The 26,043-nt window shown below is 38.4% G+C and overlaps 1 protein-coding gene across 1 annotated transcript in view; it reads left to right on the top strand.

Annotated features, from left to right (window-relative positions):
* Nucleotides 1-26,043, top strand: part of cerkl (CERK like autophagy regulator) — a 58,070-nt gene that overhangs the window by 19,454 nt on the left and 12,573 nt on the right. Inside the window, exons 3-6 of the mRNA XM_079881998.1 lie at nt 6,473-6,604; nt 10,809-10,872; nt 18,887-19,029; nt 25,474-25,548. Coding sequence (XP_079738124.1) covers nt 6,473-6,604; nt 10,809-10,872; nt 18,887-19,029; nt 25,474-25,548 — 414 coding nt within the window. The remainder of the gene's footprint in view (nt 1-6,472; nt 6,605-10,808; nt 10,873-18,886; nt 19,030-25,473; nt 25,549-26,043) is intronic.

A 26,043-nucleotide genomic window follows, 5' to 3' on the forward strand; every position in this document is an offset into this window, starting at 1 on the left:
TGAACTGGAATAGACTCCTTGTGTCCTTAAACCCTCTTTTGAAAGATTAGTCTAGGCAGGTCAATCAGAGCCCGGGAAGCCCTCGGCGCTCCACTCCGGACACATAATGTGCTCTTGGTGCTCTTGTCAAAGCATGTGGTCACACTCCTGCGTCAAGCTGGACTTTATTGTTGTAGACCTAAAGGGAGGAGAAAAGACAAACAGAGAGAGGAGAGAACTCAAGGGTCAAGCACCGGGTCCATCTCATTCCTCCAAAGGCTTTTGTGACCCATCTGAATTCATATGTGCATTTGGCATAAAGCACAACAGTTGCTATTGTGCGCCGTGCATGAAATTGCTTTGAGTTGTTTAACAAGATAATAGGGAAAGCGAAATCTCCCTCGGAACGCGATTTTAAGAATGCGTTCGACATTTGAAGGAAGCTGGGCCTTTGGCTGAGCTTGCACGGCATTTACATGAGTTGATGTACAATAGCTCGATAGCCGAGTGGATAATGTTACACATTAACAGGTTTTCCATTAAGTCAACCTGCGTATCCATGGTGACTCTTTCCCCTTGGCTCCTTGGAAACGGATCAGTCTGTGTATCTTATTGACTGGAGTGCTCTTACTTTAGCTGGGATGTTTTCTGGCTAGCCCAAACTCTGTGTATATGCCTGTTATAGTAGGGTACTTTGATACTGTTTCACATAAAATAAAATAAATAAAAAATATCATAAAAAGAGTTGTAGGTCAAGTCTACAGTGAACAAGTTAAAGGAATAGTTCACTTAAAAATGACAATTCTGTCATCATTTACTCACATTTACTCATTTCATTTCAAACTCGTATGATTTTCTTCCTTCTGTGAAAGAAAACACTTCTTGAAAACACTCTATTTCTAATTAGCAACAAAACTTCATAAAATCACAATTTAAAATTTATATTAAAACTTAAGTTTATAATATTTAGGACACAATCATCGCCAAATAGAAAAGTTCTAATACTTCCCCTTCCATTGTTCAGACAAGTTGATTTCCAGCTCAAAACTACTGTTATTTGAGGCATAATCTGGAAGCTCAAAGAGACTGCAATTCCATTTGGTACCAGTAGAGGCATAAACAAAAATGCTAATTGACAATGTTGCAAAAAATCCTATCCTCAATGAGTACTTTTGTCTTATTTTACACTTAATATTTAAAAATCCCTGAAACAACATAAAAAATGTATGTAGACAGTGTAGACGATATTAAAAGTTGGTTTCATACATTGCATCTTGAATATAAGTACTATGTCGTATTGGTGATTTTTTTCCACTTGTAAAATGTAATTAATTAAAGACTAGTTAAATAACATTTAAGGTTGCTCATAAACTGTTATCTGCTTACTTTCATGCACAGAAAAATGTGAAAAATGATACTTTTAGAAGTACAACAGCCTATCACTTGGACAGTATACTTAAAGGTGTATATTCTTAGAGTAGTAATATGTACCCTTAAAGTAGCTACTACAAGAACCTTTTAGGGGTGTCCTATTTAATGTCCCATTAAGGGTGCTACTCCAGTGACAAGCTGTTGTAACCCTAAAGGTAACATTTTTGCTCATTTTTTCTAAAAGTTTCAAAAGCAAATCAAATCTTGTGGTGCCTAAAGACTCCCACCCCTAAACGGCACCATGAAAGGACAGATGCTCCTGTGGACTCTGCTGTAGGTACGACTGCAGTATCACTTTCACCAAGTGCTGCTTGTGGATTTTTTCTGCGTATTCCCATCGGATCTTCCCCATTTCTCTGTCTGTCACACCCGCCCCCGGATAGATAGACATGTACGCAGACATAATGGAGGCACCTAACACATGGTGCTGTTTTTCCCCCTTCCTGGCTAATATTAGGAAAGGTGTTATTGTCCACACAGAGAACTACAATGGCTCTAATTGAACAATATGCATGTGCGTTCCACATTTTAACATGGAATAATTAATAGGATGCATTACACACTTAATTTTATTCTCCGAGCCTCTACGCGTTTTTTCTCATTATATGGGGCCTGTGTGAATTAATTGCTCCAATGAAAGCTAGTGTATTGATTTGAAGCCCAAACCTCCACCGCAGTTCCCCACCTCGTCTAGCGGTTGGAGCAGCTCCTGCCTGGTGATGCCCCTGCTGGAGGGGACAAATCTGGAGAGGGCTGGGTCTCCCCCACTGCTAATGCGCGCTAATGCCAGTCCCTGACACCATGCCAGATGCTCCGCTCTTGGCAGAGGATCTAAGGAAATGTCGAAGCACTCGTCCCCCGTATGGAGATCTCACGGCCGGTAGGAAAGTGGCACAGGACAGTGACGCTCTTTTTCTCTCACCCGCTCCATCTCCTGTATGGCCCCCAGATCGCTTACCTCCCCTTGGGCCTGCCGGATCCAGCTCCTCTCCGATCCTGACCTTTCCCACTGCAAGGCCCCAATCTAGGCTTATCCGTTGGAGGGCTCACTCCCCTCGCCAGCCAGGGATTTCAGGGCAAAAATAAGACATCTGTTCTTGAGGATTAGCAAATATTCTGTGCACCCCAGAAAGCCCGTTTGGGTATTGTGGGCTCAGCGAGTGGAACAGTCTATGGGTTACTTAAGTGCAGTTTGATGGCTGTGTTATGCACGTTGACTCTCTTTTCCTCTATTTGTCTTTTTCAAGGGGCTTGGCCAAGTCAACACACTGTTATTGTAAAAAAAAAATATTTTTTTTTTTCTCCCTAACCCGAAAATTTCTCCAATGTAACTTCTCTTAGACCTTTCAGATCCCATTCTGCCTCGGGTTACCATAACTTTTCTAATCAGACTAACATTTTTTCCTTATCTGTGGATCTCAAAATTTCCACAAAAATGTTCATACTGTAACTACTCATTTTGTTCTCTTCATTCATCTGTCAGACCTTCAAACTAAAACTTTAAAGTTTGTCTTGCTTTACATTCTGTTATTATCCCTAATATCCCCTAGTATCTATCTATCTGTCTATCATCTATCCATACGCCCGTCCGTCTGTCATCTAAAAAGGCATTTCTAAACTTCTTTTTTCAAAACTTTCAAAAGAATTTGTCAATCTTATATTCAAAGTTTATCTTGATGAACTTTGCTTTTTTCAGTTAAAATCACAGTTATGAATATCTTTGGATTTCAACTGATTTTAATTAATCTCCTTACATTTAAAACTGAATTACAATTCTGTAACCTTAATTCAGATTCAAGAATTTAATTGGAACTGAAAGATGGGCGCATAACCCTGAGAACAGAATGACTTCACAATCACAAAATAACGCTGCACTGTAACATGAAGCATTGATGCTTTGCAATCAAACAATGACTGTACTGCATGGTCAGTCCTCTCATTAGCGCAGTGAACGAGTGTTTACGGGCTGTCCTGGGGCTTTGTTTGTCTCTGAAATCAATGTGTAACCTGACCCCGCTCTCAGGTAATTTACCCCTGATTATGGGAAAAGTGTTCCCCTGTGCCGAATCATCTTCTCCGCGGGGAGACCCTTAGCCACACCATTCAGATGCTCCTTACCTTTCCCATCAGCACCCTCTGTGCCCTGAGATGGGGGCTGGACAGAGACAGATGTAGCCGCTCTGTTGGGTGACATTAGCCGGTCTTGATAGCCCTCAGGGGTAAAACAGCCTAAGCCTCTGAGTCACAGGGCGGCTGCATCGCTGTAGTAAGTGCTGACCTCATGGAATGTCCACAGGTGGCAGGTACATGTGTCTGAAATGTGGACGTCACTTCAAAGCTATTGAGAGGGCAAACAGAACCAACCTGTTCACATGAAGGGCATGTGGGTGAATGTCACAAAAACATCCAGGGTCATATTTCATCCAGGTCATATTGAACAAATCTGAACTGCACAAATGCATTTTATATATATCAGATTTGTTCAGATTTGTTCAAGATGAACATATACTGTTCAATACAGTATATATGGTACTTACGATTACTGTACTGTAATAATAAATATATTACCTTAAATGGTCATAATAAAAATATTCATATTTATTATTATTAATTATTTTTTGTTAGTCAAATATGACACAGATATGTTCTAAACAGGTTTTAAGCAAAAAATATGAATAAATGGCTCACAGCTTTACCTTAAAACAGACTACAAAAGTGATTAACGACATAGAACACATATTTAGATGAGTCGTCTGCTATCCCCAAAAGGTTATAATTAACGTGTGAAGTGAACGCAGGTTCTCTGAAGTCTGCTAATCGCAGTGGCCTTTTGCGGGAACACAAACAGGGCTGGCTCAGGGAGGTGAAACCTGAGTGTGGCCCCTTCGTCTGGATTGTCTTTCAGTGAGCTCCTGGGAGCCACTGTGCATCGCTCACACAAACATGGGATTATGTGCCATAGTAACACGGTATCGTGCATGCAAGCAGCAGGCTACGTCCTCAGTCTCCCTTCTGTGGTGTTTAGATTTATCCTGAACAACAGCTCAGATATGATCATTTAAACAACAGAAACATAGTTTCCCATTTCAGGGTAATGATTTAATGAGAGATGAGCGCTTTGTTCCAAAACCCGGTGAGCTGTCTCTCTGTCTACTACATAGGCAGCTTCCTTCTAAGACAGGATCCTAACTTGAAGACAACCTTATAAGTAACCTATTTGGAACACTTTTTGGCATTAGCGTGTTGCTGAACTAACAATGTAATACTCTAAAAAAAAACAAATGATAATAAAATGATGATAAACTCTAATAAATAGATGAAATATATACAGTAGTCAATATTTGAAGTGGATCAAAACCTTTCATCAAAGTTATTCATGAATTTTGAACAATACCCATTCTTGTCTTATAGGACAACTTTGATGGACCACTTCAAATGTGGACTACTGTATATGCATCTATGGTGAACATCTTTTTTTTGTTAGGTATCTTTTTACTGAGCTTGTTGCAGTGCATTCTGGTATTGCCGTCTCTAGTATATATTATATGAGGTACAAATTTTGCATCATAGAAAGCTATACCTACCTTTTAGCACAGCTATTGCCTCGCAACTTTGATATAATGCTGTCTATATTGGTAGAACACATGGTTTTGGAAAGGTGCTAGTGTATTTTGGGCAAACCAGAAACCAAAAGGAGATACTCTTGCATCTTTTTTTTTTTTTGTGGGTATTTTGAGCTTCATGAAGCAGTGACGCAAATGTGCACACTAACGTAAATCTGATGCAATATATGAGCATAGCCTCACAATGCTGCTTTCATGTGTCGTGCGGTGGGCCTGAAGCCCCCTCGGTGAGGATGAGTGTTGCTGAGCCTCCTGAGCCCCATTCACAGCTATAACAGCAGTGCTGGTGCCGCCCCCCCGCACCTGCTCCCCGCAAGGACACCAGCGTCCCGGCACTGCGGCCCCCAAGAGCCACATAGTGGGAGATTGGATCAGCATCCCCACGCTGAGCGAGACTCGCAATCTTCTTTCAAGATCCCAAATCCCCCCAGCCTCCCCACCTCACATCCTGCATCTACTCGTGCGCACGTTTTGTGTCTATTTGAACTGTGACCTTGGGCACCCCCTGGAACTCTTGCACTGTGATGTCAGCAGGGGATACGGCGGAGGGCAAGCCGAGGGTAGCGGCTCGTTAGCAGGTCGAGGGTCGAGAGCTTCAGGGGCCGGATTAGAGTAATGAGGGAGATGGTGGAGCAAGGAGAGAGAGTGTTGAGCTTCACCTCAGCTTCCATCGATCTCAGGCACTCCAGGAAGTCCAGAAGAGAAAGCAGCTCCCTAATTTCTGCTAATTATGATCCACTGTTACTCAATACTGCAAAGAAGGACATATAGAGACAGTCAGAAAGAGTGATGGGGAGGAGAGATTCCACGATACCACAATACTTCAAATATATATACGCTAGTTTGGGGTCAGTATGATTTTAAAAAAAAATAAATTATTACTTATATTCAGTAAGGATGCATTAAATTGATCAAAAGTGAAGGGAAAGACATAAGCTTACGAACTTCATTTTCAAATAAATGCTGTTCTTTTGAACTTTCTATTCATCAAAGAATCCTGAAAAAAAGTATCAGAGTTTCCCCAAAAATATAAAGCAGTATAACTATTTTCAACATTGATCATAATAAGACAGTGTTTCTTAAGCAACAAATCAGCATCAGAGAGCCTACATGGTGTATTTATTCAAGCTTTCTCCTCATTCTTGGCAGATATTCAGACACTGTAAACAACAGACACTGATCTGACCTTTTCAATTTTTGAAGACTGATCTCACGCTGTGTGAGAGCCATTCTGCAGCAAGGGTGACAGACAAAAGCTGAACTCACGGCAAGAAATCATTATTATGAAGGACAGGGGCTTTGGCTCACATTAGCAGATGTGCACTTCTCTAAACTGGATGAGTTTCAAGCACTTAAATGAATGCCCATGGGATTCATGACACAAGGGGTTTGATGAATCTTCCCGCTCTTTGTTTCTTTTGTTTTATTTTGCTCTGCAGGTTTCAAGAACCGTCCTAAATCTCTCAAAGTCTTTGTGAACCCCATCAGCCACAAGAAAGAGGCGTACCAGATCTACCTGGACAAAGTGGCCCCGCTCTTCAAGCTCGCTGACATACAAGCCGATGTCACCGGTGAGTCTCACACATCTGCACTGTATGGGATAGCAAACGGTTACATAGGTGGCTTTTCCTCTCAGGTTCATCTTAAAGTCTTCACGCACAGGTGATCCCCCGCCCCCTCAGGCCTCACTCGAGGTCGAAGTGCATTAGCGTCTGCCCTCAGGGTCTGTTCGCTCATTGGATTCATCACTCAGTGCTCAACAATTCCCTATATGCTAACAAGCTGGTGCTTTACGCCATTAGGCATTGGCAGTGGATCATAGGAAATCAATATTTTAGGGTGAGGAATGTCAAGGTCCCTATGTTAATGCATCATTTGAATACACACTTAAAAGCGAAATTAGTGTTGTTTACCATTTTAATTGCCAACTCTCATGCATTACACTAAAAATCAACATTTAGAGGAGAAAAAAAAATATTACATTTGACTAATATTTATTAGAATATCCTATACTGACAATTTTAGTTTACTTTAAAAATCCTTGAAACAAAACTTTCATTTACTTGAGAAGCAACACTGTATGATATAAAAAACATGTTTCGTAGATTCATATTATCTTGAATTTAAATGCATTTTGTCTTACTGCACTGGCAGATTTTTTTATTAATTTTTTTATACCTAAAATAACTGGGGGGGAAAATCAATAAAACATCCAGTTTTTTAATATGTTGCTTTTAAGTAAATGTATATTGCTTCAAGGAATTTTAGATATATTAATTAGAAAATTGGACAAAAACGTGTTTAGATTTGGATTTTCACCATGCAACCACATAGATTCATAAGAACCTTTCCAACCATATATCAATGCAGTAACCTACAGCACCCTAACATCATGGTATCGAGCTTTGCATGAGCAAACATGTAGTTAATCCACACACTCTCATGGCAATTTTTTACTATTTTACGGTGTGAATGTTCCTTAATTTGTATTAATTCATTCAATCTTATTCGTACGTTTTTGTACAATCTGCTTATTCCTCACTTAGGGGCGGACCTTCATGCTTACTTTTTTCTAAAAATGATACGTTTCTGTACAAGTCATATCATACCAATTTAGACTAAATCGCCACCAGTGTTGGGGAAAGTTAATTGAATTGGAATTGGATCATCAAAGGTCAGCAGCAAAGGCATTGGTTAATAAATTGAGATTAAATATATAAAGTACATTTGTGCTATTTCACATATTTAAATATTGGAGGCTTGCGTAATATCCTGAGTTTTCATTTCACTGTTTATGTTAATTTTGAGGAATACTGCATCTGTTTTTGAGCAAGTGAGAAGAGTAAATGCCTGCTCACATTTAGGACTACAATAAGCATCATGTTTACACAGCGCACGCATCTTCACCTTACTCCTGATTTTTCTTAACATGGGGACAGGAGAGGTGTCAGTCAGTAAATGGGAAAACAAACTTGCGTTACTTATTTGAAAAAGTAAGTCAGATATTTTGTTGTAAATTAAAAAATGGGTTACTTTTTCAAGTAACTAGTAAAATAATCTGATTATGTAACTCGTGAATAGATTTCTCTTTGGATCAAGTTATTTTGCTTTTTTATATGTTGCTGTGCCAGTAGTGCATGGATAAGCAACTCCAAAAACATTGCCAGATAATGCAAGGACTAATAAAATGTATACCAAATGCATACAAATGTGATGCTTATGCACAAATATTTGTACATGCTGTTCACAACCAAGCTCTCCTTTTCTTCGAATCCTAAATCTCTCGATATCCATTCGTCAGCAGTGTGTTTGTGTGCTTGAGGTTGTGTATGTGTGTGTGCTCATACTGGAAGTAGCAGCTGTACAACACTGCTGTGGATTGTTCTAAATGCATCTCACACTCATAATGACAGGAGAAGTGTATCCTCCGTCAGTAACCTGACCCAGGGGGAGGGACTGCACCCATCTGTTCTAACAGTGCGGGACTCCCCCCTCTCTTCCCCTTTACCCACATCCTCCCACACACACAGGACCCCGTACTATATGTACTATACAACCACGGACTACTACACACACACCCGAACACGCACCAGGCGCCCCCTGCTTTTAAAAAGGAGACTCCACAATCTGTGCTCTAATGAATGTGGGTACCTGATTCCAAAAGCCATTTGAACAGTAATAGAATCCGTTTCCTGATGATTTGCTCCCGAGGGCAGAGGCTGAGAGCTCGAGGTGGAGCCATTAAACAACATTTTACCTAATAGAAATTAAATATCTCGTTCTGCCGCTCGGAACGCAGAGCTTTGAGAATATATATGATCGAATTAGCTCTATAGACTGAGATCCACGGGCAGCAGTCGTGCAATGTCATGTTCAAGAGAAGCAATTACAGTGTTTAATTCACAGCTATTTACTGATAACCAACGCTTGTATGTGGAAATGTCATTTTTGGCATTTACATGGTCATGAGTCTAATTTAGCATTTGATGTGCTTAGATTGGTGCTCTGTAGATTGAGCACTGTTTTAGATACAAGGTTCATTTTGAACTAAAATGAATGATATTGCACAGTTCAGGCCAGAATTTTCAATCAATTAGTTAGATATGAAAAATATGCCTGGGTTGTGGTTTTGTTTGACAAGGTCAGGGCCACATGATCCTTTAATTACACTTTGATTTGCAAGTGCTCCCCCTACAGGTCAGCACTAAGAATTGAACTCATGAGTCTACATGGCTATGCCTGGAATAATTATGTACTTCTGTTTCTGCAGTATATGTAGAGTATAAATTATATCAGTGGCAATATTTATTTAAAACATCATTTGACTCTGATTTTGTTCCAAAATTGGATATCAAAATGGAAATTAATATTTTTTATTTACAAGATGATAACTACACGTTCATTAACCCCAAACATGATGATGATGATGATGATGATAATAATAATAATAATAATAATAATAATAAATTAAATGAATGAATGGATAAATGAAAATGAATGAATTTTGTATTTGGCAAGGACATTCAATTGATCAAATGTTTCATTACTAAACAAAAACTACTTCAAATAAATGTTGTTCTTTTGAACTTTCTATTCAAAGAATCCTATTCAAATGTATCATATATTTTTTCTCTATAGTATATTAAGCAGCACAACTGTGTACAACATTGATAATAATAGATAATGTTTCTTGAGCAGCAAATCAGCATATTAGAATGATTTCTGAAGGATCATGTGACACTGAAGACTGGAGGAATGATGCTGAAAATTCAGTTATGCATCACAGGAATAAATTACATTTTAAAATACATTAAAATAGAAAGCAGTTATTTTAAATTGCAATATTATTTCAAAATATTATTGTTTTTATTGTATTTTTGATCAAATAAATAAAGCCCTGGTGAGCGTAAGAGATTTCTTTCAAAAATATAAAAAATCCTACCAACCCCAAACACATAAAGACACATTATAATGTTTCAGAAAAAAAAAAAAAAACATTTAAAATGATGATCATATGAATTTCTTTCCCCACAATTGTGTGCATGTTCCATTGTCCACGTGCATCTGTAGTTGAGCTGGTACCAGGGATAGCCAGGCATGTCTTAATGAGCAGACACACTTGCATCTCTGTGTGCATCATAAAACACATTCTCAAACAACAACAACAAAAAAATAAACATCCATCTGCAAGTGTCACATCAGCCACGGTGAGCCCTTTGATGGGTGGTCACAGCTGGGACCCGCTCTGTGGCGGAGGTGCCCCAGAAAATGCTAAGTGGGGCACGGGCGTGCACAATGCCATCTGCGGCGTGCCACCCCTCTTCCCCCACATTCAGTGGCATTTTTGCGTGCCACACAGGACAGGGGTTTCTGCCCCACTACGCCAAACCTGAATCGACAATCATACTGGATCAAGCCTGTATCCAACGAACTCTGCTGACCACATCTAACCCTCTTTTTTTCTGACTCATTACCTTTTGTTTACCTTGTTACATCACAGTACTGTAATGTAAATAGCAAACCACACATTAAATGCTGGGAAAAATTTTTGTTTTGCGCAGCTTGGGCAAGCTGAATACAAGAGCGGTTGCCTCTTTGTACCACAACTCATAATCTTGATTAAAAATGCAAACAGCATGCAAGTATAAATTCTGCTTTACAGCCAGTACCATATGTTCGGCTCAAGCCATTTGCCAATGCCTGGAAAAGGGTACTAAAGGCAGTTTGGAGTGCTTTCCTTTTTAAAAAAAAACATTAACTCTTTCTTTTCCGCAGTCACTAAGCGAAAGGGCCAGGCTCTGTCCATTCTGAAAGACTGCAGCTTGGAAGAATATGATGGGTATGTATACTTCATGGTTTGTACTTAAAAAAAGAAAATGTTCAAAGATTCAGTCTATGAAGCATTTTGTCTGTGGGTTAGTACAACTTTCTGGATTGACTAAACTCCAAATTCATTAAAGGTGCAGTAAGCTATTTCTAAAAGAAACGCTGTTGAAAGTGAATTGGACCGAGCACCAAAACACACTTGTAGCCAGTCAGCAGTAAGGGGCGTATACACTCATTCGGGGGGAGGTGCCTGTGTTGCATAGCGTGTTCGTGAATTTGGGGGCGGATCTATCAAGATAGGGGTGTGATCCTTTTGGGTAGGGGCGTGTTTTTGGTGATTTCAAATATCAACAGCGTTTCTCAGAAATCACTTACTGCACCTTTAATTGCAAAATGACAGTGTGTGTGTGTGTACATGATATTTTATTTATCATTTATTTTGATATATATATATAAATAAAAAACTAAATTATATATATATATATATATATATAGAGAGAGAGAGAGAGAGAGAGAGAGAGAGAGAGAGAGAGAGAGCTTTAATGTTATAAAAATTGCTTCCAATTTCATTATATTACAGTAAAGCAAGGTATTTTCTGCCTGTCTTAGGGTTATTGTAGTTCATATATGTAGTTACTTGAAATAGATTAAACATTAACGGAACTGAACCAATAGAAAAAAAAAAAAAATCAGCATGTTGCCAAGGAAACATTGCTCATTTTCATTTAGTTTAAATTTCAATTTCATTTACTTGATGTACTAATAACTTAAATTGAAATAAATAAATAAAACTGCATTAAAAACAATCACTTTTGAAAATGACAAAAACAAACAAAAAATTATATTATGAAAATTATATACATTAACTATAATATTATAGTATCAATGAGACTAAAATAGCACTTGACTGTCTGAACAAATGCTAAATGTGTTGAACTAAAAGATAAGATAAAGTAATCTACACTAATAAAAAAAAAAAAAAAAAAATGAAATTTCTTTCATCAACTTCGTGTCTTGTGAAGCTTATGACTTTTGGTCATTGTGTGGGAAAGAAAATGAGTCATTTATTAGTAGAACATTCATGCTGCTCTTTTACAAACAATGAAAGTGAACCATGGCTGTTAAGCAAGATTTTCTATGAATAATATATTCACAATATTCTTTGTATGGAATAGAGCAGTCCTGACATTCTCCTAAATAAGAAAGCAAGTCACTGAACAACAAAGATGACAACTATCATTTAAAGGGTGAACTAGCTTTATGACACGAGTGAAGATGGCATGGAATTCAAAGCCAGATGACAGAATAATCCTGCCTCTCCCTCACATCCTCATGCCTCTCTCGAGATGACATTTAGCCATAATAAATAAAGTAGTGTTTGGGACAGAGGGAGGAGAGAGAGAGAGAAAGGCAGAGGTGGACTTTTACAAAATGAGTGATATACTTTGATTGGAGGTGCGTGCCGCGGGGCCCAGTGCGGAGCTCTCCGGTAGAGCAGGTCTCTCTGGTGCAGCTCGGCAGGTGGCTCCTTAATTACCTGTTCTGGAAGCAGTGATGAAGCACCGCCATCCAGCCGACCGCGGGTGCGGGGCATCGCTCACACCACATCGTACGGTCTCTCTCCACGTGCTCCAGTACTTCTCACAATTAGCTCCTCTTAAATATCTCCGGCCCCGGCTTAACGCTCATCCGTTACTGCCGCCCTACTGTTCCGCTGCATCCTCTGGGCTCGGTGGGAGGGGACGTGCTGGGTCTGGCACAGTGGTCTTTGATTAAAAACACAGCGTGCAGGTTCACGGCAGTGACAAAAGGACAAGGGCAAGCACCGAGCGAAGAACACACTCATGTTGAATGGTGATTAATCTGTGGTGTATGAAGGTGGTGAGAGGGCTTGGTGGCTGGGTTCTTGTGAATCTAGAAATAAAGAGATCAGACACTGTAAGAGGTCGTAGTGGAACTTAAAATCTTTATTCACATAAAACCACAGGGTTCGGGATCACTGGGCCTGATAGGATGGTTTCGAAGTGTGAAAGTCTACTGTGAGGCCTAGGGCTGGGCAGAATCACAATATATTCACTGATGATAGAGATGAGTGCAGGACTGCTTTACATTATTTATAATTGAGAGCAAGCGAAAAAACATGGAGCAATGGAGCAATACAGAGCTGGAATGGCTCTTGCGTTTTGATGTCATACACTGATCGGTCTGCACAGCGCCGCTTGAACACACCTGTTCACACTTGGCAGGTTTGGTTAGATTAAAACAAACTCTGGTGCGATTGCTCTGTTAGTGCGGTTCATTTGATTAAGTGTGAACGCTGTCATCTGAACCCTGGTGGGCACCAAACCAGCGGACCGAGACCCCTGAAAAGATTCTTTCAAACGAACTCTGGTGCGGTTTGACTGAAATATGAACGCAACATGAACCAAAGACATGTAAACAAACCAAAAACAGGCCCTGATGTCACAAGATGCGACCCTAAAATGGACAGAATGGTCAAGCATAACTGTTTTTTCTCGCCATAGTCGCTATGTTGCCCATCACAGTTCGGTACAGGCATCAGAACCGTGTCTTCTCGCAGCAGATCTTCGTTTGTGTGTGTGATGGAGGGATTCCCACTGCTGTTTTGACTACTTTACACATTTTATAAGCTCTTCACGAGTTCTCAGTTCCATCATATACATGCACATACAGTGAGTGCATTTTGCACAGCATGCTAAGCGAAGCTAGCCTGGTTAAAACCAGACCATTCTCAGTAGTAACTGAGTTATGGTCTGGCAAAGCTTCTTTAATAACTCATTTCCAAAGGGGCGTCACCAACGGACGTCGCTCAAATGCCTCTGGGCGCAATTGGATAGACCTAAAACTCCTAAAACCAATCAGAGCGATCGGCATCGTGTAAAGACATATGCTGCATCCCAATTCGCCTAAGTTACACTACGTCATAAAAGTATGTACTCTTTTTGTCAATAAAATGTATTTACTTTTGAATGTGTAGCAAAAAATAGGCAAGCTTTGGGACATACTACTTCGTCATCTTTATCGGATGGATCTGTCGCGTGCATCCTGTCACTTAAACTGCCCTGTCAATCATCATGTCACAGTTAAAATCCTCTATTAATTCTAATTTAATTTCCTACCGTTTCGGAGAGAAATGTAGTGGCACGTTCATCTGCCAGTGGGTCTTTCATGGAGACTGTCCTCATGTGTTTGCAATTTGAATATAATAATGCATTTAAAAGTTGGTGCTTCACCAACGGAGTGGACGTCGCTCAAATGCCTCTGGGCGCAATTGGATAGGCTAGACCTAAAACCAATCAGAGCGATCGTCATCGTGTAAAACCCGCCTCAACGTTTCTGATTGGTGCCGCGATTTCGACGGCATGGAAATGGGCTTGAATGAGCTCTTTGCCAGACTACTTGCAGAGCAAATCTAAATTTGCCGGAAGTTGTCTGGGTTTTCCCAGGCTAAAGCGAAGCAGGACTAAATGTATAATTTTCATTTTTTGGTGCGGGCCAAAAGAACAAAGAGAACCGAACTACAAGTGAGAACACACCCAAAATCTGTAGTGGTCAGGTGATACATCGGCCATGTGGTACAAGTTGTAGCTCTCAGAAAATTACAAGTTTACACGTTGGAATTCCAAGCTCTGCAAACACGTGAAGGCTTATCACAGCTCAGAATAGTTGCGGTAATTACGACATGCTGTGAACGCACCTTGTCAAACAAATAAGTATTACCACATGGATATTTATAGTATTTTTTAATTTTACATTTTTGGGTCGGTACAACATTTTAACTGTCTTTGAGAGAAGTCTCTTATCCTTACTAAAGGTGCACTTATTTAATAATAAAAAAAGAGTAATATTGTGAAATATTTTTACAACCTAAAATAACTGTTTTCAAATTTAATATATTTTAAAATGTAATTTATTTCTGTGATGACAAAGCAGAATTTTCAGCATCATTACTCCAATTTTTAACATTATAAATGTCTTTACAGTCACTTTTGATTAATTGAATGCATCCTTATTGAATAAAAGTATGAATTTATTACTGACCACAAACTTTTGAATGGCAGTGTATAATTTAGATAAATCAGATTATATAATTGTTCTAAAAAAAGCAACATTTAATCACAGAACAATGAGGTTATCAAAGAGTGTTGACATCAATATTATAATGTAATATTATCAAATATACACTATAAAACTCTGTAATACTACTAAAAAGGCATTTAAAGGTGAAGTGTGTAATTGCTTACATCACTTAGTAGCATTATTGCTTTAGTTACTCCTCAACACTGGTATGAAAGACCCTGTGGCATCATACATCATATCTTTGCACTTATGGTAATAGATTTCATTATAGATAATAGATCTGTCTTGCTCTTGTACAGCGCAGCAGTAAGACTCAAGACTTAACACTGAGGATAATATCTGTGTGGAATTTCGGCATCAGTCATGGTCTGTCTGTGTATTCCAATTTCACAAAGCTTATTCTTTTTCGAGGATTATAGAAATGATGCTCTGATGATTTTGTTGAAATTAAATTTTCTGTCGGCATGACAAATCACTGAGGATATCTAAGCTACTTAACCCGGCAGAGAAAAAAAAAAGAATTGTTTGCTAAACAGGATAATCTTCAAGTAGGGAATTTACTATTGTTACAGCCTCATGGGGTATGTTTCAATCGCACAATAGAGTCATGCAAACTGGCCTTCACAATTAAAAATGAAAATTGTCATTTACTCACTGTCATGTTGCTCCAAACCATTATGACTTTCTTTCTCCTGTAGAACACAAAAAAAGTTGTTAATGTATGGACCAAAAAAAGATGGTACAAAAGTCATTGTATGAACGAAAACAAAAAAACTGTAAATGTATTTTATAATGTGGTGACAATAATGCTAGCAATGCCGAACAACATAGGGTGTTTTATTAGAAAATGTTAAAAAAGCACCATCTTTAACACCTCAGCGAAAGCAAAAGAAAAGAGACTTGCATAATTCCACATTCTTCTTTTTCTTTTTTCCTGTCGAGGAAACGTGTTATAGCACTCTAAACTCAGTCCCCTGTCCTCATTCCTCTGAACTCGATTAATTAACTTCTGAAGAATTAATTCGGCAAAGGTAATACTAATCACACGTTTTTTCATTAATAGATCATCACTCATTAATTACTTCAGCAACTGATGCTTCCCAGTTTAAATGGAACAGTGCTATTTCAGTTACGTCTCACATGAAGTTGCGCGGTTTGCCACACACAATAGACATTAAAGTGATGGCACATCAGTGATGGATGCAATTATTCCCCTCACACATTTATGTTAATTATCAGCACCCTGAATGGAAAGACCTTATTTGTGCAATTTTTACTGCCACCACATTGACTCCTGATAGATGGGAAGTGAGATAAGTGACACACAATGAGACTGACGTGACACATTGGGGAACATTACATTTATGGAAGTAGTGCGTTAGTTTTTCTCACCGTCAGCTCACAGAGACTCTCCCTTCCTTCAGAGTTGAAGAGCTATTCTTGGATTGCAGGATTTTTTACATAGGAAAGGCTACTTTTCCTCTAACATGGTTTGCTTATCTGATATACAGTACACTGTAAACAAATATTGTTGGTTTAACTTAAAAAAGTAAGTAACCTGGTTGCCTTAATTTAAGTTCATTGAAATAAAATAAAAAAATAGTTAATACAATGAAGGAGATTGGTTTAATCAACAAAAACTTGAAATATGTTATCTGAACCAATAATATCTCACACACCCTAATGTCACATTTTTGACAAAAAGTTTATTTTAACCATAAATTGAGCATTTGTGGGCTCTGTACATCTCTGATAACCGTAACAACCTCTAAAACTGTGATACACATCATTCTTGTAATACAATAACTCCTACAATAGTTATTTATGGTGCGTTCCGCATTTGTCCTCAGAAGTGGATAATTGCTAGTTCCCAGAAGGAACTTTTAAGTGGAACACCTCCTCTAGTTGAAGTTGCGACTGGGAAACTTGGTAGAAGCACAACAACCCAGACTCCAGAATTCTATATGGCTGCTCAGCGCATCACCCGCAGTGAAACAGTGATACTTGTTATAGTGCGGACATGATACTTGATACAAAATATCACTTTTTTTGTGTTTGTATTCCGAAAGAGCAAGCACAACATAGGTTGTGCGTCCATCTTAGTTTTCCAACCCGTGTGCGCTTGGGTGTGACATCATTCCCAGCTCAAACATCCCTCTTCCGGAGGAACGCAGCGTTATTTTCTCAACATGGAGAATAGGTTTTCAGCTGTATTTATCAGTAAAAAAGGTACTTAAATTTACATAAATGTAAAAAACCCATTTACATTTCTGTCCACTTAAATTTAGTGTTATTGTCAAAATGCATAAAAAAAACCCCAAAAAACCACCACATTTAATAATGCATTTATTTCACTTAATGAATCATGCCCTCTGACCTGTAAGTACATAGCATAAAGAATTGCATAAGAATTTTTGGTAACACTTTATTTTAGTGTCCTTGTTACATATGTTACATGTACTTACCATAGTAATAACAGTAAATTATGCATAATTACATGCAACCTCAACCAAATCTTAATCCTACCCTAACCCTATAGTAATATGTAGTTGCTTAATATTACTCAGTACTTGTACATGCAACCGAATTTTTCACTTTCACTTTTTTCCAAGTCTAAACAATTAAGTAATTTTAACTAGCAATAGTAACTAGCACGTGACAAAACTAAACGCCAAATAAATATCTGTACATAGTCAACTAATTAAAAGAAATGTCAGACTCAATTCAAAGTCTGCCTTGAACACATAAAAGTTTTACATGAGTAAACATGAGCTTATATTCAATTAAATGGATATATGCACACATTTCTATTAAATTTTGTATGCAATAATGTATTTGAATTATCTTCATTTGGGGGCTTCCTTTAAATATTGATATGCCATTCATTTTTATTTAATTAATCGGCATATCATGTTATTAATCTGCTTAGCTTTTTTAACCAGTTGACTGCCCTACACGCAACATGTTAACTTCAGCACTGAACCCTGGTTAATGTGGAATGGGGCTTGTTCATCTCGACCCCATCCGTCATTCCCATAAAGCTCTGCATTGTCTCGGCACACTGTGTGTTTGGTGAGGCCTCTCAGTTGAAGCTTTAACCTCTACAGATGAAGATAAGGCACAGTCTCTGACACCTGTGAAAAGCATAAAATGTTAAAACATGGTTAGTCCCACCCACTCCTTCATAAAATAACCCATAGGTGAATAGGTGAGCTTTGATGTAACGCTTAATATTTACTCTCCTGATTTGGTAGATTCACAGCGTCCTTCGAGGCTTAACATATATGGCGGATCAAAACATTGCAGGCAGATTTATCCCAAACACCTGCGACTGCAAGGTCACAGAACTCATTTTGTGAGTGGCATGACTACTTGCCTATTAGTGCTGGCCGTGTCTGCTAAACAAATCTATTTGTGAGATTGTACAGTATTGCTAAAGGGCATTTCTGAATTAAATGTAATCAGCTTTACTAGGCTGTGTTCATTTATTAGTAATGTGCTTAAAGCAGATTAGTGGGCTCAGCCATTTTTAATGATTTATTTTGCTGCTGCGATCTGACAGATTTTCCGCTATTCTTGAAAAAAAAAAAAAAAAAAAAGGACATTTCCCAATTAGAATACATGCCTCCCTCTCGACACTTCCATGGTTTAATCTATTGTTCAATACGACGTAATGGGAATTATGATCTCCATTAATTGAAATGGATTCCTCTAATAAAGACTTAGTAGGAATTTTTAATCATATTTAAGGAATAACTATGCCATTTTATGCCATGTGTAATCTGTATATTTAATCAAATACTCTTCCATATGGATTTACATTTATCCAGTGAACAACAGCCTAATCGTTACATGTGTGTTAGCCAGCCCTTGGCCATGACTTTGGGTCACATGACTCACCGCTCATCCGTTTGCTTTCTCTCTAGTGTGGTATGTGTTGGGGGAGATGGCTCTGTGGCTGAGGTGGCCCACGGGTTGCTTCTCCGAGCCCAGATGGACGCTGGGAGGGACACAGATTCCATCTTCACGCCTGTCCAAGCAGCACTTCCTCTCGGCATAATACCAGCAGGTGAGGATCAGGGGTGGTGTATCTCTTTCTCCTGCAGCTGTCCCCAGTCCAGCCCAAAATGTCCAGCTCCTCTCAGGAGAGTGAACGCGAATGAGCGTTCAGTCCTCGCTGAGTCAACATGAATTCAAAATTGACCCAATTTAGTTGACCCAATTTACTATTATACATGTATCTGGTCTTACTGTGCACAATTCATCCCATGCACATTATTGTTAACTTATATCAACATAATTCCATCTTATTCTGGACGATGTTACAAATATAACTCTTTAACCCCTCCCCTCAAACCACCTGGGTCCATTCTAGTATGCAACACCCACTTTCCACAAAACAATAAATTATATTACCAATGGTTATTCTTGTTGTGTATCTTGTTTCACAGAGAAGTACATCAGATTATGCAAGTGAAATAGCTTCCAAGCTATATTATATATATATATATATATATATATATATATATATATATATATATATATATATATATATATATATATATATATATGGAAATAAATGTATTATTTGTGGAAAGTGGGTGTTACATACTAGAATGGAGCCAGGTGGTTTGAAGGGAGGGGCTGAAGAGTTATATTTGTGATGACATCATCCGGAAAAAGCTGGATATATGTCGATCTAATTAATATATAATAATAATTAAAATATAATATAATCTGTAATTGAAATAATAATAAATAAATACACATTATTCATTATTATTATTATTATTATAGTTTCTGCTCTTACTGTATATATATTTACTTTACACATTTTATATTATTACTTTGAAAGCATACACACGTCACAATACCGTTTTGATTCCATGAGGTAAGAGAAGAAACTGAAATAAAACTTATAAAATATAATCGATAATCACGGCATGTCAAAATGTGACTAGTAGTAAAATATGATAATGTATAGTAATAGTCTTGCGGGTAAACCATGCAACTTTTTATGCTTCATTCCTGCGATAAAACAATCAGAGGCGTGCTGCCAATTGAAAATCAAACCCTGTAGTAATTTCGGTCTCTAGTTTCTGTGCTGTCAGAATGATTTAGTTTGATTGTGTTTTGAAACTCCTCTAGCGAAAACAAACAGGCAGCTCATAACAGCAGCAAGCGAGTGTATCATTATCAAATTGATTTAATCACAGTCAGGCCTCTGAATGGCCAACTCGCACACTGAGTTAATTGCCTTCAAGAGTGTCTGAAATGGAGCATCCTCGATTTGCCTTTGAAACGGGCTCCACTGGCCTTGGATCAGCGGCCCTGAGCCCTGCGTATTGTCCAGGACTGACTAAGCTCAGATATTTACCTCTCTTTTTTGCGGGATTGTGGCACAAACCAACCCCAAAGAGCTGCCAAATCGGGGTGGGAAGAGGAGGGGAGAGCAGAATAGATTGGTACGATAGCGGCCCCTACTTTTCCGTCCAAGAGATTGACCTTCACTTGTCATTTCAGGCGCAGCAAAATGGAGTGCTGTTGTTAGGAGCAATGGAAGCCCTCCAACTCCGCACCCGCTGCAAACTGACCGTACCGGGGTCATGGTTTCTCTTCATTAGTACCGAATCCCACGGGAGAATTTGTAAACAGTTTCCTGTCACAAATGCGAAGGGGAAAAAACGACCCCCGCCTTTGTCGTTTCCCTGCACAGGTTTGGATGTGTCATTTGGTGTGACATCAGACCCAGGTCAATCCTTTGGGACGGAGGAAATGGAGTCGAATCACTCTCTTTGTTACAGCTATGCAAAAACACCCATGTACTGCACCAACTACAGTGATTTACTGCAAGTAATTACCAATAAAATATACATGAAATGCCCTCGCATAGCAGCTACATTGACATCTAATTATCTTAGCTGGAAAACAGACTAGTTTCTTTAACGCTTTAATTTGTCATTTTTTTATGCTCCTTTCTGTCAATATTCATAGTACAGTCAAGTAGAACAAACATTCAAGTTTTTCAGAAGATAAAAGTAATTACAAAGAGTGTTTCAAATACCTTATTTACATGATGCAGGATAAACATTGAGAAATGAGAGCCCTGCCCAATTAAAGGCTTTCTCTATGCACCATAGTATATACTCATCGGTACGTATGGCATATAAATTGCAGGCTTCTAATTAATTTGCCTGCTTTTAAGGGTTTCAGGGGGACTGTTAATTTCTTTGATATTCCAGGCAAAGAACCAAAATGTTGGTGCAGTTTCCACGAGACTCTTAGACATGCTTGACTAGCGAGTCATTGCATCACATTCATCTGCCTGGATGAGGGAGACATTAACTGCCTTATGAATATTCATGCTGTCTGCTTAATTAAGTTAATTGTTCTGCAGAAGTGCTCGCACTTCCAAGGACAATTTTTTTTTTCTCTCGCTCTTTCAAAGCCCCCTTCCTTCCTATTCGCCCCCCTACTCTAATATCTGGGCGCTAGCACCATTCGTCACCAGGTTCTGGAATGGAGATGGGCAATATATGGAACTCCCGATGATGTTGGCACAGGCTGTTGCTCTGAGCCTTGCGGGAGAGACAGATGCACGCTTGAAATATAGAGTTACCGCACGGCAGCGGCACTGCAGACACCACCGAACAACAAAAAAACAAAACGATCAATGTCAAACACCAAAAAAAAAAAGCCATTGTCTGACGTACGTACAACGTTGAACGACAACACCTCGGCGAGCCTCAAGTGGGCTTTACCAGATCTGTGCAATAAATGGTAATTTTAGCATTCAGATAATGAGATTTTAATATCACACTCACTGAGACTAAGTAACCGCATTCATTATATTTCTTTTAATTGGCGGTAGACCAAACACTCCTTATATTACGGTTTCTCACAAGACTTGCACCAGAACGTATCCCTGTAGGACTCACTTTGCTATATCACAGCAAAGCCACAGCTTGCCGTTTATGACAGGGAGTGAGTCGGCTCTGTTCCAAAACCTAGCGAGCTGCCTACGTAGACAGTATTTTAAGGCATCAAATGCACACTCCTGATGAGAAGGCTGTTTCAAAAGGACAGATACTGTAAGATCTTTTGGCCAAATTCTAAAGCATCATCACATAAATACTTTGCTGAGAAGACAAACCCATAATGCACTGCGATGAACTGGAAAAAAGGTGATCAGAGTGAGAGAAATGTCTCAGAAATTGTATTCAAATGTATTTAAAATTCTATTTAAATTGTATTACATTATTATTGTATGTGTTTTGCGATTTTATTAGCCGTGTGCTGTCTTTAATTTTAAGAGCAGCCAAGCACCAAAAAATAAATAAATTACCATTTACCAAGTAAATGCAGTACAATAAAACATACATACATTTAAATAATAATCTGATTAATAAAGTATATACTCATCTGATTACTCGAGAAAACAAAGGATTAAAATGGCTATCCCTACTAGCTACAGTATAGTAAGGCAGCTCTCTGGTTTTTGGAACTCAATCCGTCAGACGCTGTTACCTTTACTGAGCTGAGGCTCAGAGCCTGGCTTTTGTGTTGAAATCATCACAACATATGGAAACTCCCAGAGAGGCCAGGAAGCATCATGGATGTGTGTGTGAGGGAGTGACCTGGTAGGTGGGAAGAGGCACATTTACTTGCAGCCAAATTCACTTGGAGTGTGAGTGTGTGTCCAGCACTGTAGGCCTGGCCGTCTCATCATCAGAAAGGGAGGGAACGATTTCATCCAACACCTCCGTCCTGTTCTCATTTACAGACATTTGCTTTCATACCCTGTTGATCTGAGCAAACACACTAGCCAGATAACTGCATGAAAGGAAATGTCTACTCACCCGACAAGGACAAGCCACTCTCTGCTGTTTGTCTCTGGTAGTAATCAGTACAAATACACACACCTGTTCTCCCTTCGCAAGCTGCCAGCAATGTAAACCACCTTAATTGGCACAAGGTGATATTAACTTAAATTAATGCCCTTTAACAAAGTCCTCATCCTGTAATGATTAACTTTACCTCACTCATTAGATGGACGAAGCTGCTGCTGTTTTTAAATCAATGCTGAATCACAACTCACAAACTCAAGCTGTTCCAAACCTGTAGGATTTTTTTTTTCTTCTGCTGAACATGAAAGAAGATGTTTTGAAGAATATGGGTAACCAAACAGTTGACGGACCCTATTGACTTCTATAGTGTCTTTCAATGGGGTCCATCAACTGTTTGGTTACCCATATTCTTCAAAATATCTTGTTTTGTGTTCAGCAGAAGAAATATATTTGTAAATGATGACAGAATTTTCAATTTTGCGTGAACTATCCCTTTAAATGAACAGTTCACTGAAAAATTGTTCTTATCCACAAGTTGTTCCAAATCCATATGCTGTCTGTGGAACACAAAAAGAGAAATGCAGATTTTTCTTTTCATGACTAAAAAATGTGACTTCTGAAGCCATTTGATAGCTTTGTGTTATATAATATAATATAATATAATATAATATAATATAATATAATATTATATAATATAATATAATATAATATAATATAATATAATATAATATAATATAATATAATATAATATAATATAATATAATATAATATATTTTGGGGGGGAAATATGACCATTTCTTGACAGTTTTTGTAAGATTCACCCTAATAGTTGCCACACCTCCATGTGCTATGAAGTTACTTTGCAGTATGTCTTAACAGTAGCATACTGTCTGACTACACACTTTCCTGAAGTATATAGTTTTAGTACAGCATAGATACTCATGTAATAGAAAAAAGCTGAAATCTATGTTCTAACATGCTAAAGAAAGAAAAATTGTGCATAATTGGAACATATGAAGTGCATAGATTGAGGACTTAAAGTGAGCCGTGATTGGTCGAATAGAAATTGAATGGAAAAGTTCCCGTTCTGTCCTCTGTAGCAGGTGCTTGAGAACATTGATATGCAGGGGAGACAGTCTACTATAATAAAGCAAAGCTACATTTTTTCACGTTTCTGTAGCCACTCTTAATGGAATCTCATCACTCACTGAGAGTAAACAGTGTCTGTGCAGAGATACACACTATAGCAAACATCATGGGACCATATGCCACAGCATTCAGATGGTCTCATAGCATCAGCATCAGCGTGTGTCTAACGAGAAAAAGCTTTATCACAAAATCACCTGTGCAGAGAATAGAATTGATCCAAATAGAAAGGCTGCTTGTTTATGAAATGCATGAGTCCATTTAAAGGAACAATTCACCCAAAATGCAAATCCAAATCTGTATACTGTGTCTATTGAAAAATAGGCTTGTAATTATAACCATGACTCAAGCTCATGAGGTTTTTTTAAAAATAATTTTCATGAAAATATTCTTTATATTGTCTTAATGTTTCTAAAAATCCAAGTCATCTGAAGCCATAACTTTGTGTGACAAACAGACCAAAATTGATGTCATTGTTCACTGATAATCAAACAAAGCTATCGCATGGATTCAGAAGACAATATAGATAATTTTATGTTGTATTTTTAGAAACATTAAGAATATTTTGAAAATATTTGAATGACAATTATGCAGAAATACCTCATTCAGTATATAATATGATTTTATTAATTTTAGTGGCCAAAAGTGATGTCTGGAGGAGATAGTTGTTTTTAATGATCATACAAGTTCGATTACACCATCAAAATATGAGGAAAAAGTTTTATATATTTTAAATATGAGAGAAGAACAAAAGACTAAACTTGGTTAAGGTATTTATTTGACAAAGTTATTTGGCAAAATGGCAAACTACAACTATAGGTTTTATTTTACTATGCAACAAAGGCATAGAAAAACCAAAAGCTGACAGGAAAAAGCATACACTGACATAATCAGTTATTAATATTTCAATGGTTCTCTCTTGTTTTTGCATGTGCTCATAATATCTTTGTATGATAGCCTAGCCAAAAAACTCTGTCCGCACAATTTGCCATGTTTCATTGTGTTATCACAAACCAAGCAACAACTACGCAATGTGTTTACAAAATCTTCAACAATTTTTTTTGTATAATATTTGAATAAAGGGTGAAGAGAAAGTGTCAATTTTCTTAGCTCGGGCATCACTTTTTACCACTGCTGTATATAAGATAATGTTTGTTTATAATATAAAAATAGTTTTATTTTGATTTTGTTGGGAAATATAACCATTTCTTGTCAGTTTTTGTAAAATTCACCCTAATATTGCCCATAACTCCTTGCGCTATGAAGTTTGTCTCATGTTCTTGATTCCAAGTCTTCTGAAGCCATGCAATAACTTTGTGTGACAAACAGGCCAACATTTATGACATTGTTATCTGGCTTAAGACTTGGAATATACAGTAGCGCATATTATGTCACATTTTTAGGATCATTAAGACAATGTTGTAAGTACATTTTTGGTTATTTTAGTGGGTTTTTTTTGGAGCTTGATCGCTGACCATTGCTTAAAGAGTATTAAAATGTGTGTAATTCTCCTTCCATAGGTTCTACTGACGTGGTGGCGTGCTCTGTGCATGGAATAAGACGCGCTGTGACTGCGACCTTGCACATCATCATGGGTATTTATCTCAGTTTCTTTCTCTCCTTCACGCATGAGCTTCTAGTGATTCTCTAGCCTTACAGCTGCCTGTACGCTAACAGTAAGGCCTTGAGGAACCACGGTTATGGAGCACAAATATACATGATAATAACATGTAAATGGGATTCGTATTTACTTTTCAATTCCACTGAGTTATGTGTGCAGCGGCAATGGTTTCATTTTTTCACCCTTTGGAAGTCTCTCTCTCTTTTTCGTGCATCCCAATGGCGGAGCGTGTGGTGGTTCTCTGTAATCTGTTGTTTAATTAGAGTGCACAGGCTGTTGTTACGGGGGCCGAGAGACGGCAAAACCCCCACGCGGGCTCTGCCTCTCCAGCTTTGGAGATCATGGTTAACAGGTCCCATGGAACGAGAGACAGTCCCGGGAGAGGTGGAGATACGTCTGTCGTCAATCACCCGTACGGTCCCGCCACGTACACCGAGCTTCTTTGACGTGGCTGTGGGCCGTCGTTGGA

Source organism: Squalius cephalus, assembly GCF_949319135.1.
Source record: "Squalius cephalus genome assembly, chromosome: 9".
Lineage (NCBI taxonomy): Eukaryota > Metazoa > Chordata > Actinopteri > Cypriniformes > Leuciscidae > Squalius > Squalius cephalus.